Source organism: Oncorhynchus mykiss, chromosome 11 (assembly GCF_013265735.2).
Source record: "Oncorhynchus mykiss isolate Arlee chromosome 11, USDA_OmykA_1.1, whole genome shotgun sequence".
Taxonomy (NCBI): Eukaryota; Metazoa; Chordata; class Actinopteri; order Salmoniformes; family Salmonidae; genus Oncorhynchus; species Oncorhynchus mykiss.
In genome coordinates this window covers 13,740,425-13,761,229 of record NC_048575.1, presented here as the reverse complement: position 1 = coordinate 13,761,229, position 20,805 = coordinate 13,740,425, and the positions used below count along the sequence as shown (strand labels likewise).

Genomic DNA, 20,805 nt, shown 5'->3' with positions numbered 1-20,805 from the left:
CAATGAGGCAGTGATCGCTGAGATCCTGATTGAAGACAGCAGAGGTGTATTTGGAGGCAAGTTGGTCAGGATAATGTCAATTAGGGTGCCCATGTTTACAGATTTAGGGTTGTACCTGGTGGGTTCCTTGATGATTTGTGTGAGATTGAGGGCATCTAGCTTAGATTGTAGGACTGCCGGGGTGTTAAGCATATCCCAGTTTAGGTCACCTAACAGAACAAACTCTGAAGCTAGATGGGGGGGCGATCAATTCACAGATGGTGTCCAGGGCACAGCTGGGAGCTGAGGGGGGTCAGTAGCAGGCTGCAACAGTGAGAGACTTATTTCTGGAGAGATTCATTTTTAAAATTAGAAGTTCGAACTGTTTGGGCATAGACATAGAAAGTATGACAGAACTTTGCAGGCTCTCTGCAGTAGATTGCAACTCCTCCCCCTTTGGCAGGTCTATCTTGACGGAAAGTGTTATAGTTGGGCATGGAAATCTCTGAATTTTTGGTGGCCTTCCTAAGCCAGGATTCAGACACTGCAAGGACATCAGGGTTGGCAGACTGTGCTAAAGCAGTGAGTAAAACAAACTTAGGGAGGAGTCTTCTGATGTTGACATATACGAAACCAAGGCTTTTTCGATCACAGAAGTCAACAAATGAGGGTGCCTGGGGACATGCAGGGCCTGGGTTTACCTCCACATCACCCGAGGAACAGAGGAGGAGTAGGATGAGGGTGCGGCTAAAGGCTATCAAAACTGGTCGCCTAGAGTGTTGGGGACAAGGAATAAAAGTGTGTGTCACATACACACTGTGACACACACATACTACATACACACTGTAACACACACATACTACAAACACACGGTAACACACACATACTACAAACACACTGTAACACACACATACTACATACACAGGCTACACACATTAACACAAAGTTTGAGTGTAGAAGCAATATTTAGTGCAAGCAACCTCGCAGGCATACACACTTACATGCAGACACTTTTTAAATGCACGCCGCACACACATTAATATTTGTCATTGTAAAATCTTGGAATCTTGCTTGCTCAAGAGACTAGAGACTGTCACAGTCTGTCACAAGTAGGGAACTTTCAATTACCTGGGATTCCCAAAATCAGAAGGGAATAAGCAAGAAATCCGGAATCCTCAAACCAGGATTTCTGGAAAACCAGGGAATTTATTGAAAGTCCCACACATGTTGCAACCCTAGTCACAAGAGACCTAGTTAGTAGAGACCCAAGTGCCAGTCCATCCATTGAGCACTACACGAGGCCCTAAATAAAAGACAGCAATTTCCATCCCTTCCTGACAGTTCTCCATCTCTCTCTTTCTTCGTGTTATTAAAAGAGAGAAGAAAAGAGAGAATAAAACACGAGGAACAGAAGAAGAGTTGAGAGGCAGTCTGGTCCTCAGGGGACGAGGCGGAGGCACTGAGGTGGACTCAGGTGAGCTTTGATCAGTCGAGTCAAAACAGACAAAACAACGTTGAGAAAACCTGACATCTGTATCAGAGTGGAGAACAGACGGTGAATATTAATTCTGCTGAATTAATGCTAATTAATGCTAATTCACTCATGTAGAACAGCCGTGGTGAGAACTCCTGGAAATTTGAGCAAATTGGCAGGTTTCCTGTTTTTAACGCCATTTTGGTATGACTCTAAATCATTTGTTCACTGCACCTCTGACTAGCCTAAATAATAACTCCATAATTTTTATTCAAGTGCCACATTCTTTGGGGTCGACAATGCAATGGGATAGACATCACCACCCAGAACACCAATAATACAGTATTCACATCAGCCAATCTCACCTTCGTACAGCCAATCGCTGAGCCCATTGAAGATGACCGCCTCCTTGCCGGTGGAAACCAGACGGATCGATCGGCTCTCCACCGTCGAACGGTAGTAGATGTTGTTCTCAAAAATAAAAATCTAAGAGGAAAGAAAGAAAGAAATAAAGAAAGGAAGGATGTGGAATAAATAACCTATGATACAGGAAGATGTAACCTCTGCATTACTAAACTTGTTGACCTGTAGGTTGACAGAAGGATGCTTTAACCATGAGAAATATAGAGCCAATATGAGATAAAAAGGTTCTATCCATAGTGTAGATACTTTCCTATTCACTGCACAACTTGAATTGTAAAACATTTAGCAGTAGTGTTGGCTGACTGGCCTGGCTCTGATTCTGCTACTGCCAGCTTGTTTACATCTCCGTAGTACTGTAGGTTTAAGTACTGATGGATAACTCTGGAACAGGAGAGAGAAAGAGGGAGAAAGCAGGAGAGAGAGGGAGAGAAAGAGAGAGAGAGAAAGCAGGAGAGAGAGCGAGGGAAACCGAGAGTTTTGTATGCAAGAGACTAAAGGTTGTGTGTGAGAAAACAAAAGACTAAAGGTTGTGTGTGAGAAAACAAAAGACTAAAGGTTGTGTGTGAGAAAACAAAGGACTAAAGGTTGTGTGTGAGAAAACAAAGGTGAACAAGAATACAGAGAGAACATAATGAATAATGAATCCTTTCCTCAACACATTGGACACCAATATTGTATATCAATATAAATCCTAATTGCAGATTAATCCTTTAATGGTGTACAGCATTGCCGTCCTCTCTGTCCACTGTTGGGAGAAGTGTTGACTACCTGCTGGGCAGTTCATGGTCAGCTCCATCCTTCCTAATTAAAACTTCTGTTGCTCATGTGGCAAGGTAGGCCAGGGGGGACCCCGGTGTGTTTGAGTTCTCCTCGATGCAGACTGACTGAGGCCCAGTTTAACAACTGGATCTAGGCCAGTGCAGAGAGTCACACAGTGAGCTTGGCCCACTTCTGAAGGAGGTACTACCCAAGCTACCTCCCATATACTATTCACACACAGAGTCTGGGGAGATGTGAGGTCATATTGTGGGCAGGCTGACAACAGCAGGAGAGAAAGATGTACCATGTCAGACCCTCTAGAGAGAAAGGGAGGGAGAGGAAGATATAGAGAGCAAAAAGAGCAAAGCTCAGCGTCTCAGTGAAGGATCCGTCTCCGATTTAAAAAAAGAGAAGAAAAACACCTTTAATGAGGACCCCTTATTAAATCAAATCAAATGTTATTGTTCACATACACATATTTAGTAGATGTTATTGCGGGTGTAGCAAAATACTTGTGTTCCTACCTCCAACAGTGCAGTAATATCTATAATTCACAGTAATATACACACATCTAAAAGTAAAAGAATGGAATTAAGAAATATATAAATATTAGGATGAGCAATGTCGGAGTGACATTGACTAAAATACAGTACAATAGAATACAGTATAAATTAGTATGAAATTAGTAAAGCAGTATGTAAACATGATTAAAGTTACTGCTAAAGCTGGAGTTAAATGAACAGTGTTCATCCACACAGACTCAGACACAGCTGCCCGTCCTCCCCTCTGGTGCATCAAAGGACACTGTGTATTTAACCTAATTCCACCGCTTTCAACATGGGAAAAGACAGCTGTGTGTGTGTGTGTGTGTGTGTGTGTGTGTGTGTGTGTGTGTGTGTGTGTGTGTGTGTGTGTGTGTGTGTGTGTGTGTGTGTGTGTGTGTGTGTAAAGAAACAGCTGTGTGTGTGTGTAAAGAGCAGATCAAGAGGCCAGTGTAAGACTAAGCTGTCAGCTGGCTTGAGAAATGTGACAACAGATGGACTGATGTTAGTGTGTGTGGATGTGTGTGAGTGTGTGTGCATGCATGCAAGTATATGTGAACTCACATTGGCAGACACCTTCCTCTCCCACCTAATCATCTTATCGTTGACAACAAGTATCATAGCCCAAACGGCAAGAATCTGTTGCTGGGAGAAAAGCTCCTTTAAACGAAAGTGACTGTTGGAATCAGGGCTGTTTAATGAGTAATGATAGGAGAGACTGTGTGATATCAATCAATTGACTTTGCCAATTAATCCACTGGGGAGATTACACGTAATTAATTGCATTGTGCCAGAGGATAGTCTGCTCTGAGTACTAGTAGACTAATGCTTATTAATGTTCTTTCTATGGCTAGACTGCCTGGTAGCTTGTGATAGTTTAACATAAATAGCTATAGGAAAGGTCACAGCTAGGGTTGCAAAGGGACGGTATATTACTGGAAACTTTCTAAGTTTACCAATAAACTACCAGAATTTTGGTATCTTTCAAGGATTGTATCTCAAGACATCTAGTGGCCCTTTTTGGTACTTCAGATTATCACAGGTGTGTGGCTTCTGTGTGGCCTTGTCACATCATATATAAAATAATAATGAAATATGATGACTTTCAAATAAAACAGAATGACAAAGCTATAAAACATTATCTTAAAATATAAACCATCAACTTAGTGAATACCAGTGTTTAATATGAGGGTTTCTGAATTAAATATTCTTTATATTTTTTTATACATGTATTTAACATGTCGGTTGTAAATAAAATTGGTGTCAGTTGTGAAAAAATTAAATAGTTCAAAGATTTGCAGAGTGAATAAAAAATGATGCATTTGTTGATTAGATGCTTTTTCTTAATTAATTAGGCTGTTTTCTCTGGAACCATATAGTTTATCTACAAGAAACTCATTGACAATTTGGACACCGATATAGAAAATGAATACAGTATGGAATATAGATATATATTTTTTATAAGTTATTCAAGTATATATTACCAATGTTACAATAGATTGCCATATATTTTCTGTTAATTACCAAAATACTGAAGATTCTGGTAACTTTGGTAAATTACAATGGGCTTGCAACCCTAGTAATAGCTAATGTGGAGATAAAGTCCATTCATATTGTACTATCCATTGAGAATCAGACACGGACACACACACACACGATTCTGTCAAATAGCAGTGACATAGGGGTATGGAGTACGGATGAGACAGAGGGTGCTGCTGGGAGTTGTAGTTCTTACCAGCTGCTGGCCCCTGGGTCCCCAGCCTGCGTACTGCAGTTGGGCGTTCCGTACCTCTGGAGGATTCAGGTTCCATGTCTCCCTGCAGCAGAGAGGCGAGACCACAATATGAACACACATACACACACACATCCACACTACACACCGACACACACATTGAACTGCCCCTCACTAAATGACAGAGCACCTTCTTTAAAAAATACTCTTAGTTGATCATCAACAAAACAAAGCATAAAAAAAACACTCCACTGCACAAGCAGCCTTCGCTGCTCCTGCCCAGAAGTACCAGTGTTATACATCCCAGTCCAAAATGTTGAAGAACAGCTAGAAATACAGGTGCTTTATATACCACAGCCACTTTTAATTCCTTTAGAAGTGCTGTGAGCTGTAGGGCAGAGAATTAGAGGTGTCACAGGCCCTGTGTCTTTGTCTGGAGGTGAGGATGGATGAGGTCATCGAGGCCCCTGGCTTGCAGTTCTCCTTGTCTCCAGGGGGTGGCAGTGCAGAGACATGACTGACTAGGCTCCGGACAGGAGACAGGAGGGGAGGGGAAGCATTGGTAGGTTTCAGCCACTTACGGAGTCTCCAGGCTGCAGATGATGTAGAAGGCAGTGAACGAGTGCTGGTACACCTGGAAGAAGAAGGATTGGAGACTGTCATAAAGAAGACTGATTGACTTGGCCATTAAAAACATGTTTTAGTAATTACCATCAGAATGGAAGTACATATGATGGGAGATTACATTGTATTCTACTTAGTAATTAGTCACGTTCAGTAAATTCTGAACCGCTTGAAATGGAAATTGGATTCCTCCCTGCCAGTTGCAATGTGGCTATCGGAAGTTAACAGTTGTATCCCTTTGGAGAAAATCACTTACTGCTTGAGGAATAAGTTAAAGACATTTTACAGAATTTGGCAACCTTTTATTGACTATATGGAGAATCGCTATGATTGAATCTCTATATAATCCTCACATAATGTTTCACACGTAATGTATAATATGTAGCCTACGGCAGGTGATCCAATGTCTCATTATTATTATTTTTTTCTTATTGTATGTTTGTATATATAATTATAATTATAATTATTTTTTTGTTACGCTCGTCTGTTACTGTTACTTTGTCCTATCGTTGTCTAATATCTTTTTACTTTTGTTTTGAATGTTCTTAATTGGAAAATGCAAAAATAAAATATTTTTAAAAAAGAGTTGGGGGGAGAGAGAGAGAGAGAGAGAGTGAGAGAGAGAGAGAGAGAGAAATTCTCTGTGAAGGGCAAGCAGCAGCATGATGTGTGTGTGTGTGTGTGCGCCTGTGCAATGACAGCTGGGGGACGGAGCCGTCATCTACCAGGGCTCTGGAGGACGATTATGAAATAACAAATTCACTGTCTAACACACACACACACGCACAGCACACTCCATCCACCAGGGCCTCCCTGTTGTCTCAATGGGCTTCTATTCCCTGACATACTAATTATTTTTCAGACTGTGTCATGGATCTCACATTGCAGTAGTTAGCTACCTGAGCCATTACATAATGCAGTAACCGCTGTAGCAGAAAAACCTCCCACCTTTCCTCCTATTCTCTCACTCTCTACTCTCCTGCTTGCCCAATTCCCTCCCTTTGTTTTCCCCATCCCCTGCACCCCTCCATTTTCCTCCTCATCCCTCTGTCCCGGCTGTGTTGTGAGGTTTGTTTGTGTTTTGGCCACTCTCTGAAGAGTACAGTTCCACTAAGCTGGTTTCTCTCTACGGTGGTTGAGAGGCAGTGGGGTGCGACATGCCTCTACCCAGACACCATGATTACTTTTTCTCCCCCACCGTCTCACCACATTTCCCTTCAAAGACCGATGACATATTTGCCTGTCATTCCGCTAATTCCAAAAACACGCAAACAAATGAAAGAGCTCACCGGTGCCACGTTGTAGGCGAGCAGCACATGCTTCATGTCAGGAGACACTTCATACTTGCTGGCTTTGTACATTTCCTGAAAAGCACAGAGAGAGCGAGAGAGAAAAATAATACAAAAAGATTACATTTAACCATGCGTAGTGTTTTTCATTAAGGTAATCCTAGAATGACTGCGTTTGACGGATTGCTCAGTGCAGGGCATGGGCGGGAGAGGCATTAATCTTCTTGAGGCTCTTTCTGATTTCGGAGAGACATAATGTTGTGTGTCGTCACCTTGGCGGTTTCAACACTGACCCAAAATGTTAACGAGCCTGATCAAATGATGTGGTAATGATGGATTGTTTCACTACACTTTGGGTGCTTTGATATGCTGGAAATTTCTAATAATAAAACATTTAATAAATAACACTACAGAAAAAAGAGAGTTGTAGAGACTCACAAACTTTTTGTTGTGCACCAGTACCGTCCTCTCATACGTCTCCATGTTGAGCCTGACAACATCCCCCTCACGTGTGCGATACAGTAGCTCATTACCTGTTGAACAGAGAGCAAAGACACAGAGCAAGAAATATTACTTCACAAAGGCTATCAAACTTTTCATAATGAATAATAGTCCTATGTGCAATATCCTTGCAATCGTCTGTAATTTGGACACTTAATATCAGAGAGCAAAGTGTTTGAATGCAGAGTGGCCAGTTGGTGCATTGGCAGTGTATCTTGGATCCATACACTGACAGCTGGTCCCTGAGCTCTCTACATTGGTGTCAGAAGTGGGATTCCCTACATTGGTGTCAGAAGTGGGATTGTCTACATTTGTGTCAGAAGTGGGATTGTCTACATTTGTGTCAGAAGTGGGATTTCCTACATTGGTGTCAGAAGTGGGATTTCCTACATTGGTGTCAGAAGTGGGATTTTCTAAATTTGTGTCAGAAGTGGGATTCTCTACATTAGTGTTAAATGTGGAATTTACAGTGGGAGGAATGCACTGGGGCTATAGAGGAATGTACTGGGGCTATAGAGGAATGTGCTGGGGCTATAAAGGAATGCGCTGGGGCTATAGAGGAATGCGCTGGGACTATAGAGGAATGCACTGGGGCTATAGAGGAATGCGCTGGGGCTATAGAGGAATGTGCTGGGGATATAGAGGAATGCACTGGGGCTATAGAGGAATGCACTGGGGCTATAGAGGAATGCACTGGGGCTATAAAGGAATGTGTTGGGGCTATAGAGGAATGTGCTGGGGCTATAGAGGAATGCACGGGGGCTATAGAGGAATGCACTGGGGCCATAGAGGAATGCACTGGGGCTATAGAGGAATGTGCTGGGGCTATAGAGGAATGCGCTGGGGTTATAGAGGAATGCACTGGGGATATAGAGGAATGCACTGGGGCTATAGAGGAATGTGCTGGGGCTATAGAGGAATGCACTGGGGCTATAAAGGAATGTGTTGGGGCTATAGAGGAATGTGCTGGGGCTATAGAGGAATGTGGGGCTATAGAGGAATGCACTGGGGCTATAGAGGAATGTGCTGGGGCTATAGAGGAATGCACTGGGGCTATAGAGGAATGCACTGGGGCTATAGAGGAATGTGCTGGGGCTATAGAGGAATGTGGGGCTATAGAGGAATGTGCTGGGGCTATAGAGGAATGCACTGGGGCTATAGAGGAATGCACCGGGGCTATAGAGGAATGCACTGGGGCTATAGAGGAATGTGCTGGGGCTATAGAGGAATGCACTGGGGCTATAAAGGAATGTGTTGGGGCTATCGAGGAATGCACGGGGGCTATAGAGGAATGCACTGGGGCCATAGAGGAATGCACTGGGGCCATAGAGGAATGCACTGGGGCTATAGAGGAATGTGCTGGGGCTATAGAGGAATGCACTGGGGCTATAGAGGAATGTGTTGGGGCTATAGAGGAATGCACTGTGGCTATAGAGGAATGTGTTGGGGCTATAGAGGAATGTACTGGGGCTATAGAGGAATGCACTGGGGCTATAGAGGAATGCACTGGGGCTATAGAGGAATGCACTGGGGCTATGCAGGAATGTGTTGGGGCTATAGAGGAATGCACTGTGGCTATAGAGGAATGTGTTGGGGCTATAGAGAATGTACTGGGGCTATAGAGGAATGCACTGGGGCTATAGAGGAATGCACTGGGGCTATAGAGGAATGTGCTGGGGCTATAGAGAATGTACTGGGGCTATAGAGGAATGCACTGGGGCTATAGAGGAATGTGTTGGGGCTATAGAGAATGTACTGGGGCTATAGAGTAGAGCAGGGTTTCCCAAAGTCAGTCCCGGGGCCCCCCTGGGTGCACGTTTTGTTTTTTTACCCTAGCACTACACAGCTGATTTAAATATTCAAAGCTTGATGATGGGTTAGTTATTTAAATCAGCTGTATAGTGCTAGGGTAAAAACATCAAAAAGTGCACCGGGGGTGGGGTGGACCGACTTTGTGAAACCCTGTTATAGAGGAATGTACTGGGGCTATAGAGGAATGTACTGTTGCCTTAGAGAATGTACTGGGGCTATAGAGAATGTACTGGGGCTATAGAGGAATGTACTGGGGCTATAGAGGATTGTACTGGGGCTATAGAGTATGTCCTGGGGCTATAGAGTATGTACTGGGGCTATAGAGGAATGTACTGGGGCTATAGAGGAATGTACTGTTGCCTTAGAGAATGTACTGGGGCTATAGAGGAATGCACTGGGGCTATAGAGGAATGTGTTGGGGCTATAGAGAATGTACTGGGGCTATAGAGTAGAGCAGGGTTTCCCAAAGTCAGTCCCGGGGCCCCCCTGGGTGCACGTTTTGTTTTTTTACCCTAGCACTACACAGCTGATTTAAATATTCAAAGCTTGATGATGGGTTAGTTATTTAAATCAGCTGTATAGTGCTAGGGTAAAAACATCAAAAAGTGCACCGGGGGTGGGGTGGACCGACTTTGTGAAACCCTGTTATAGAGGAATGTACTGGGGCTATAGAGGAATGTACTGTTGCCTTAGAGAATGTACTGGGGCTATAGAGAATGTACTGGGGCTATAGAGGAATGTACTGGGGCTATAGAGGATTGTACTGGGGCTATAGAGTATGTCCTGGGGCTATAGAGTATGTACTGGGGCTATAGAGGAATGTACTGGGGCTATAGAGGAATGTACTGTTGCCTTAGAGAATGTACTGGGGCTATAGAGAATGTACTGGGGCTATAGAGGAATGTACTGGGGCTAAAGAGGATTGTACTGGGGCTATAGAGTATGTACTGGGGCTATAGAGAATGTACTGGGGCTATAGAGAATGTACTGGGGCAATATAGGAATGTACTGGGGCTATAGAGTATGTACTGGGGCTATAGAGTATGTACTGGGGCTATAGAGAATGTACTGGGGCTATAGAGAATGTACTGGGGCTATAGAGGAATGTACTGGGGCTATAGAGTATGTACTGGGGTTATAGAGTATGTACTGGGGCTATAGAGAATGTACTGGGGCTATAGAGAATGTACTGGGGCTATAGAGGAATGTACTGGGGCTATAGAGTAAAGTGCTGAGGTTATAAAGAATGTACTGGGGCTATAGAGGAATGTACTGGGGCTATAGAGGAATGTACTGGGGTGATAAGTAATCTCTTAATTCAAAGACTCAATCATGGACACTCTTACTGACAGGTGTGGCTGCTTTGTGTGATATATTGTCTCTACCTTCTTTCCCTTTGTGCTGTTGTCTGTGCCCAATAATGTTTGTACCATGTTTTGTGCTGCTACCATGTTGTTGTTATGTTGTGTTGCTACCATGCTGTGTTGTCATGTGTTGCTGCTTTGCTATGTTGCTGTCTCTTTATGTAGTATTGTCTCTCTTGTTGTGATGTGTGTCCTATATTTATATTGTATTTAAAAAAAAAATTTTTATCCCAGGCCCCCGTCCCCGCAGGAGGCCTTTTGCCTTTTGGTAGGCCGTCATTTTAAATAAGAATTTGTGCTTAACTGACTTGCCTGGTTAAATAAAGGTTAAATAAAGGTTCAATAAAACTTTTTTAAAAAGAGGAGAGTGTGCAAAGCTGTCATCAAGGCAAAGGGTGGCTACTTTGAAGAAACTAAAATCTATTTTGATTTGTTTAACATTTTTTTGGTTAATACATGATTCCGTATGTGTTATTTCATAGTTTTGATGTCTTCACTATTATTCTACAATGTAGAAAATAATTTACAAAAAGAAAAACCCTTGAATGAGTAGGTGTGTCCAAACTTGTGACTGGTACTGTATATATAGTATATACACACACACACATCAGGGCATGAACTGCTACATATTGTAAATCTGAAAATAGAATCCAGTATTTCAGAACGTGACCTATAGCTTGCAGGTCAATATCAGACTGGGAAGAATTGACATTCGCAATCTCCCCCTATCTGCAAGCTTAACCAATGGCATAACACCTTATTGATATGTAAATTCAACCAACCAATAGAAATACATAATCATTAAATACATATTTCTGCAGTGGCAAGTGGAAACAATCAACACAGTTACACCTGCAATCACAAAGACTGTCTCCAGAGTGAGTAAACAATTGCAACAAAGAGATGAAAGTGAATTTAGTTTTCCTATCTTCACAATGACTTTGCCCTTTACCAGACAAGGACGATAAAAGCCTATTTCTGAATGTTGTTTCAGTCAAGAGCCAATAAGGGCCGAGCAAACAGCTCTGGTTTAGAGTGTTAATCGGGGACTACAGATTGTTATGGGGAGCATTCTATATCTGCTGGGATAACTAATTGTCCATCACAATGACATTCATTCACAAAATGATGATTGACAATTCTGGGTTTTTAGATTGCACTGGTCAAATAATGAATGCAAATTATGCAATCAACAGCTCTCCAGTTTACTGGAATATATTAACAGCTTCGTATCAGGAGTAAAGATTAAAATATAGTGCATCCTGATTGCTCGTCCCGTCTCACTGAATCTCATCCTGAATCCTAAGTACTCACTTTTTATTTTTCTATCCTTTGAATCAGCACATGTCCAACATATCAATGTAAAGCACTTGAGAGCATCTGGGAAAGAAGTCCATCAATCCATTATATCTTCTAATACGCTATTCCTTTTTCCTGTTTTGTATCCATGTAAAGCTAAAGCTAAGGTAAGCTACTATCCTCTTTCCATCTCTTCTCCTCCTATCCTCTTTCCATCTCTTCTCCTCCTATCCTCTTTCCATCTCTTCACCTCCTATCCTCTTTCCATCTCTTCTCCTCCTATCCTCTTTCCATCTCTTCACCTCCTATCCTCTTTCCATCTCTTCACCTCCTATCCTCTTTCCATCTCTTCTCCTCCTATCCTCTTTCCATCTCTTCTCCTCACCCTTTAGATATGTTATCTCTGAACTTCATCCTAAACATACACTTGGCTGGCCATATTTTTCAACTGTCTTTCTGCCTGTCTTTTCCTCCCCTCAGAGTCCAATCTTTATTCTGTATGTAGTTTGTATTTATCCGTTTTACCACCCTTCGTCACCTGAGATCACTCGTTCTTTCCATGCCAACCATGCACCCCAACAGAGTCCAGAATTTCAGCCTTCACCCTGTCCTCTTCTCCACCACTCTCCCTCTCTGTCGCTATACAGACTCCCGTCTTTCTTTTCCTTTCAAAGACACCAGGGCTTCCTCTCAGACCATTGCTATCTATTCATCCCTGTTTCACACCACCAAGGGAATTCTCAGTCTTGCTCTCTGACACTCTCCCTCACTCCATCTTGCCCTCCTTCTCCTTCCACTAGGTCTTCATCAGGGCTCCCTTGACCGGCTCGGTGTTAGCCCAGGGCATTGGCTTCCCCCTGTGATCTTCACCTCTGCTCCTGCAACATGTCTTATTCATTCAGTCTCCTGCTCTGGGCAACATCCCTCACTCACTACAGATCACAGGAGGACAGTTGTGTGTGTGTGTGCGAAAGAGAGAGAGAGAGAGAAATAAATAAATAATATGTACTGTAAAATTAGTTAAAGTGCCATAGACATTCCCCTTTCCAACAACACATCACTTCAAAGACCAAGTACCTTGTGAATATTCCCACTTAAACTCTAATGGCTTCTATGATCTCACACTAGCACTCTACCATCCCCTCCTCTGAACCCTACAGCTTTCATTTGACTGTATGCTTTGTACCTGTGTGCCTCATTGAGGCTTCAGGCAAGCTGTTCCCTGCACTAACTGAAGATGACAGCTTCATTAGAATGAGAGAATAACATGCATATCCACAGTCAGTGCAGCTCTGGCCACCGGGCTAGCTTCTAGGAAAATGACGTGAAACTTTACTTTCCAATCCATGGACTATTAGTCAAACATATCTACATATTTTATGCATTTGCACCTGTTTTTTTTCAGTAGGGGATAAAACACCAAGGACAAAGCTAAAATATAACTCTCTATTCCTCAAATTGTACCTTCTCCTCACCCTCATTTCGCTATTTTTGTTCTGTCGTCCAGGTTTAATTCCCTTAAAAACAAACCGGTTCAATCTGCAAACGCATAGTCAATCTGTCCAAAAAGTGTTTTTGATGACAAATGATTGCCATCAGAAACCCTTTAAGTTCCCAGGCCCATCTGTCTTGCTGAATATGATGATTTTATAGTCACCGCACTTAACCAACCATGTGAAGGACCTTATTCTCTCCCTCTGCTTCCATTTACTTGTCCCATTCTCTCCATTCTTCTTCGGGGAGACGCAGCAGCCCATTCATTCTGTTCAGGCCTCTCAATATTTCCTTTGTAACGCCTGAGTTCTGGCACTATGCCGCACAACTCATACAATGTACCACTGCTTGCTTTATACTACCTCTGAGTGCCAACACGGAACACACCACTCATACGTTTATCCAAATATATAACCCGATCACTGAGCAGAGAGATGTCTCCCCTTCGATAAAGCTTCCCAGTGGGGCTAAGCTGGTTGACATGGCGACATTAAAACCAGTTTACAACCTGAACAGGGTTGTATCATTAAACGACAGGTGAGCGGAGGCTACAATGTAAAGCCAGGTGTGAAATTTATTTTTCTTTCCTGTTCCAGGTCATCTGTCCTCCTGAAGGCTAAGAGGACAATGGTTAGGCTGCTAAAAAAACGCAGCTGGGAGAGAGTTATAGGGGCCTGTCTGGGACAAAATAAAAGGGTGTCTCTCCCCTTCCACCGTATACAGTCTTAAATCTCCGATGCCCTTTGGATCAGATGGGCTATAAAACTAAATGGGTTTCTAAAACAACTCTAATTAAAAATATTTTCAGAGTGGGGGGAATACTTTCAGGTGGCTTTGTGAGTGGAATGGTGTTTGCCACTAGCGGTTCAATCTTTCCGTTAGCATGTCAGGTCATAGGGTGGTCAGGCAGGAGTAAGCAGCAGGTGACAGAGACATTTATATGGTCTTATGTATGCAGCTTACTTCCCAATCTGGCCCTCATACCATCATGGCCACCTAATCACCCCCAGCTTCCAATTGGCTCATTCTTCCCCCCTCCTCTGTAACTATTCCCCAGGTCGTTGCTGTAAATTAGAAAGTTTTACCTGGTAAAATGAGTAAAAATAAAAAATAAAAAACTGTTTGCTTGTACAATTATGATAGATTTTTTAGGATGGAGGTGTGTGAATAATACTCACGCATGTCTTTGTATACATGGAGGGAAGTTTACTTTCTATTGAGTTCAGTCCTCTTGAGGACGTCTATACATAAACTTTCCCCCATGGCCGTTCCTTTATTTCACACTCTACACTGATGGCGCCGATGATTAAGGCAGCCCCCCGCAACGCTCTGATTCAGAGGGGTTGGGTTAAATGCGGAAGACACATTTCAGTTGAATGCATTCAATTGTACAATTGACTAGGTATCCCCCTTTCAACCTTATCTCTGAAAGGGGCCATAGACAAGCCTCCCCTCATACAACAATACAATTACACAACAGAGAGCTTTGCCATATCTCTATAGCGTGTTGCATGAACCCATTCCCCAAAGTAGGAGGTGAATAGAAGTGTATGAGCTGCTGATGGCTCCTGTCCGGTGGGCTGGACGGGAGTTTTACGTTGATTTACGGTTATCAGCAACACCAATACATTTTTCACCGCTGGCCCATTTGTTGATTCCTATGAGTCCACCGGACGGCATCAAACCGGACCCATAATTGCAACATTAAACCTCCTTATCATGGCTTTCACGGTCTTAAATGTTTTTTTATTTTTTTTTATGCCCCAGAGCCACAGAACAACACAACAAGCAAGAGTACATAACATTTGCATAGGGCAGACTTGAGTAAATTACATTAAACATGAATAGAATGTGTTTTTGGTTTAACAGAAATATTGACTGCAAATGCCTGCTGGGAGGGAAAGGTTAATACACGTTGGCATTGTGAGATATGTAAGATTCTTATTCAGGACAGTGAGAATTCATAGGCCTATAAAGACATCTCTAGAGATGTGCTGTGAATTTAATCTATGGTATAATGCTTAGCCTACTGCATGTTACACTATAACAGACTGACATTTACTAAAATATCCAGAGTAAAACCAATGATGTGTATATAGATGGGTTCTTTCGATTAAATAGCATTAGCACTACCAAACCATCCTACTGATGTATATTGATCAATATCACTCTTTCATAGGTCTCTTACTGTCCCGATCGTTTAGAGATGGATTGGACCAAGGTGCAGCGTGGTAGGCGTACATTTGACTTTTATTTAAATGTCACCGAAAAAACAACAAAATACAAAAACAAACATAAAGCTACATGACGTGCAGAACGCAACTACACACAAACATAGTCAAGATCCCACACACTAAAGCTGTCTAAGGGGGGTGGGGGGGGGGGTACTGTCACGTTCTGACCTTTATTTCCTTTGTTTTGTCTTTATTTAGTATGGTCAGGGGGTGAGTTGGGGTGGGCAGTCTATGTTTGTGTTACTATGTTTTTTCTATTTCTGTGATTGGCCTGATATGGTTCTCAATCAGAGGCAGCTGTTTATCATTGTCCCTGATTGAGAACCATATTTAGGTAGCCTGGGTTTCACTGTTTGTGGGTGGTTGTTTCCGTGTGTATGTTTGTCGCCACACGGTACTGTTTCAGTTTGGTTATTTCACGTATTAGTTTATTGTTTTTGTATTTCATAGTGTTCAGTGCTCTTCTTATTAAAATCGTCATGAACACTTACCACACCGCATCTTGGTCCGATCCTTACTCCTCTTCAGACGAAGATGAGGAAATCTTCCGTTACACTTACATGAAACTCTGGCGATGACCAATGCTATCTATCCCTCTTCAAACATCAACTTGATGATTTTGAGTTGCAGCCGGTCCAGAAAGAAAGATCATAAACCATAACAGGGCTGTGGGTGGCTGAGTAAGCAGAAGGAGTTTCCTTTTCAATTACTAGCGCTAGTCAATGAGGTTAAACGCAGTGGCGTGGATGCCAATGGAAGCCAGGCTTCCCCAAAAAGTGTACCAATAAATGCATTTTAAAAACATAGAAAATAATTGATCTCTCTTTGTTTCATAATTTTGCTTCAAGAGGCTGAATGTATCTCACTGGAGAAAGCATCTGAGTGAGTGAAACACGCCTCTCTGTCTCAGTATGACTAGCCCGGGCTAAAAGTGCATGACATTTTTGCCGCCTGTAGCATTGAATTCAATAGCAAGGGAAGCCAGCAAGCATTTGGCCTCCCTTGATATAATTATTATAATTTTTCGCTGCAACTCACCGCAACTCCCTAACGGGCTCTGGAGAGGCGAAGGTTGAGTCATGTGTCCTCCAAAACATAACACGCCAAACTCCTTAACATCCGCCCACTTAACCGAGAGGCCAACTCTCGCCTGGCACGTAGTTCTATACCCCGTTCAAAGGGTGAATGTCTTGCCCATTCACCCTCTGAATGGCACACATACACAATCCATGTCTCAGTTGTCTCAAGGTTTAAAAATTCTTATTTAACCTGTCTCCTCCCCTTCATCCACACTAATTAAAGTAGATTTAACAAGTGACATCAAGCAGGGCTTTACCTAGCAAAGACTTATAGATGACTTGGAGCCAGTGGGTTTGGCGACGAATATGTAGCGAGGACCAGCCAACGAGAGCATACAGGTCGCAGTGGTGGGTAGTATGTGGGGCTTTGGTGACAAAACGGATGGCACTGTGATAGAATGCATCCAATTTGCTGAGTAGAATGTTGGAGGCTATTTTGCAAATGACATCGCCAAAGTCAAGGATCGGTAGGATAGTCAGTTTTACGAGGGTATGGTTGGCAGCATGAGCGAAGGAGGCTTTGTTGCGAAATAGGTAGCCGATTCTAGATGTCATTTTGGATTGGAGAAGCTTAGTATGAGTCTGGAAGGAGAGTTTACAGTCTAGCCAGACACCTAGGTATTTACAGTGCCTTGCGAAAGTATTCGGCCCCCTTGAACTTTGCGACCTTTTGCCACATTTCAGGCTTCAAACATAAAGATATAAAACTGTATTTTTTTGTGAAGAATCAACAACAAGTGGGACACAATCATGAAGTGGAACGACATTTATTGGATATTTCAAACTTTTTTAACAAATCAAAAACTGAAAAATTGGGCGTGCAAAATTATTCAGCCCCCTTAAGTTAATACTTTGTAGCGCCACCTTTTGCTGCGATTACAGCTGTAAGTCGCTTGGGGTATGTCTCTATCAGTTTTGCACATCGAGAGACTGACATTTTTTCCCATTCCTCCTTGCAAAACAGCTCGAGCTCAGTGAGGTTGGATGGAGAGCATTTGTGAACAGCAGTTTTCAGTTCTTTCCACAGATTCTCGATTGGATTCAGGTCTGGACTTTGACTTGGCCATTCTAACACCTGGATATGTTTATTTTTGAACCATTCCATTGTAGATTTTGCTTTATGTTTTGGATCATTGTCTTGTTGGAAGACAAATCTCCGTCCCAGTCTCAGGTCTTTTGCAGACTCCATCAGGTTTTCTTCCAGAATGGTCCTGTATTTGGCTCCATCCATCTTCGCATCAATTTTAACCATCTTCCCTGTCCCTGCTGAAGAAAAGCAGGCCCAAACCATGATGCTGCCACCACCATGTTTGACAGTGGGGATGGTGTGTTCAGCTGTGTTGCTTTTACGCCAAACATAACGTTTTGCATTGTTGCCAAAAAGTTCAATTTTGGTTTCATCTGACCAGAGCACCTTCTTCCACATGTTTGGTGTGTCTCCCAGGTGGCTTGTGGCAAACTTTAAACAACACTTTTTATGGATATCTTTAAGAAATGGCTTTCTTCTTGCCACTCTTCCATAAAGGCCAGATTTGTGCAATATACGACTGATTGTTGTCCTATGGACAGAGTCTCCCACCTCAGCTGTAGATCTCTGCAGTTCATCCAGAGTGATCATGGGCCTCTTGGCTGCATCTCTGATCAGTCTTCTCCTTGTATGAGCTGAAAGTTTAGAAGGACGGCCAGGTCTTGGTAGATTTGCAGTGGTCTGATACTCCTTCCATTTCAATATTATCGCTTGCACAGTGCTCCTTGGGATGTTTAAAGCTTGGGAAATCTTTTTGTATCCAAATCCGGCTTTAAACTTCTTCACAACAGTATCTCGGACCTGCCTGGTGTGTTCCTTGTTCTTCATGATGCTCTCTGCGCTTTTAACGGACCTCTGAGACTATCACAGTGCAGGTGCATTTATACGGAGACTTGATTACACACAGGTGGATTGTATTTATCATCATTAGTCATTTAGGTCAACATTGGATCATTCATCGATCCTCACTGAACTTCTGGAGAGAGTTTGCTGCACTGAAAGTAAAGGGGCTGAATAATTTTGCACGCCCAATTTTTCAGTTTTTGATTTGTTAAAAAAGTTTGAAATATCCAATAAATGTCGTTCCACTTCATGATTGTGTCCCACTTGTTGTTGATTCTTCACAAAAAAATACAGTTTCGATCGGTTGAAGAGCATGCATTTCGTTTTACTAGCATTTAAGAGCAGTTGGTTATAGAGCAAACAATGCAATTATCACAACACATAGGTTGTAATTTGGCTTTTTCCCCCTGACTTGGCATCCCCAGGGATTTTACCAACACACTGCTACTGGTTAAACGTGTGTTCTTTCATTTTTTAATTGCAGTCTTTTTTTTTAAGAGGGGGACTTACCTGAACAGACTATGGTGGCCAAAGGCCAGGTGCATTAATTACTTAATTCCATTCAAAAACATAAGGACATTTAGACTGACCTGCTAGCTCATTACAACCATACCAGTAATCTGAATTTTAATGAATGACTGGCACTCTCTATAAAAATTCAGCTGTAAACACTAGGGGGCACTACTTTACTTGTGGTGCTCCTCTAATGCAAATCACCACCAGGTCAGCCATCAGCTCGGATCAAGGTTAAAATATACTTATCTGACCAATCATGCGTCTGTTTGCTTGATGCCGTTCAGCAAATCACTTCTCCCTACATGTTTAGCATACATCAGCCATCAGGACCGAGGGGGTCAACCAGAGTGTAGGAGTCATTATAGGCGGACACGGAGAGCTGCTTCATTCAGACATACAGCAGCTGCTAGAACTCATGCCATAACATTAACCAGGATTGAATTTATCATTGTTGGATGAAAATGATGTTGTTGCTGGGTGCATTTGATTGTGATTTTACGTTGGGGTGGGCATACACAGGATATTAATGTTTTAAAATTCTGTGGTCATTGTGACATGACAATAAACATAGGAGTTGGCAAGACAGCACAAAGAGATCTGGGACAAGGCCAATGTAGGAGAGTTCCATGGAGGCACACACTGCTGCAAGGTTCCTGTTATAGATTGTGATGAAACAAGGCCGAAGGGTTATTAAAATCTCAATACCTTCATGAGTCGCTTGTGTTGTATGAATTCAATGATGGGGCGGCAGGTAGCCTAGTGGTTAGATCATTGGACTAGAGACCGAAAGGTTGCAAAATCGAATCCCCGAGTTGACAAGGTAAAAATCAGTAATTTTGCCCCTGAACAAGGCAGTTAACCCACTGTTCCTAGGCCGTCATTGAAAATAAGAATTTGTTCTTAACTGACTTGCCTAGTTAAATAAAGGTAAAATTAAATAAAAATGAGCACAGCCTTATACTCCCATAAAAGACCCCAAAAAGGATTTGGACTTATCAATGACAAAATAACATCATCTATTCATAAAAAATTATTGAGGTTTCATCACAAATGTTTCCCAGGAAATTGATTTATCACTTAAGGAAAACAGGGATGGCGAAAATATATAATTCAGGAAAAAATTAGTTTTACAATAAAAACATCAATTTCAGTCCTGTCCTCGGAAGCCAATAATTGCAAATGTTCCTGACAGTTCTGAAAGCTCGCCGTTCTGCACATCACGAAGGCTAAACGAATATGACATACTAACAAAGGACTCTTTCCTTCTATGGCAGCTGCATCTACAGGCTCCCTAAGAAGACTTTCTTCGCAGGCCAAAAACAGCTGCAGTAGAAAGGCATGTCTTTAAGGTGACAACTCATTTCACAGTGGCTGCATGCAGCCTGGAAGATGTATGGATGAACGTATGAATCAGCTTATCAAAGTGACAGAATGAGTCATGCTATTAAAAAAGGAAAATACTACAGTATTTATTCTTGGTTTCATGCAGTGAGAAAAAATACTTTTAAAGAGGCACCGATGGTCACATCCAGACAATGCATATTACCCCTGTTCTAGTACAGTTTGCTGCAACTCATTGACTTTAATTGTTTTGACTATTTTGTGGGTCATGAGAAACACCAGGAACAAGAGAGTCACTACTGATCAGATATAACTGAATTGGTGAAAGCAGTATGTTTAGAGACCTTGCTTTCAACCATCTAAATGAGTCAGATTAGTAATTATATCAAGGAGGGGAAGGAAGGAATGAAGAAAGGAAGCTCTATAGTACTTGAACAGTCCTTGACGTACTGTACTCTGTGTACTCGCCCATC

General features: G+C 42.4%; 1 protein-coding gene across 3 annotated transcripts in view; it reads right to left on the bottom strand.

Annotated features, from left to right (window-relative positions):
• Positions 1 to 20,805, bottom strand: part of dpp6a (dipeptidyl-peptidase 6a) — a 367,766-nt gene that overhangs the window by 53,220 nt on the left and 293,741 nt on the right. For all 3 annotated transcript variants that reach the window (XM_036934924.1, XM_036934926.1, XM_036934925.1), the window contains 5 exons: positions 7,261 to 7,355; positions 6,823 to 6,897; positions 5,491 to 5,543; positions 4,913 to 4,994; positions 1,819 to 1,939 (listed from right to left, as the gene is read on the bottom strand). In XM_036934924.1, coding sequence (XP_036790819.1) covers positions 1,819 to 1,939; positions 4,913 to 4,994; positions 5,491 to 5,543; positions 6,823 to 6,897; positions 7,261 to 7,355 — 426 coding nt within the window. The remainder of the gene's footprint in view (positions 1 to 1,818; positions 1,940 to 4,912; positions 4,995 to 5,490; positions 5,544 to 6,822; positions 6,898 to 7,260; positions 7,356 to 20,805) is intronic.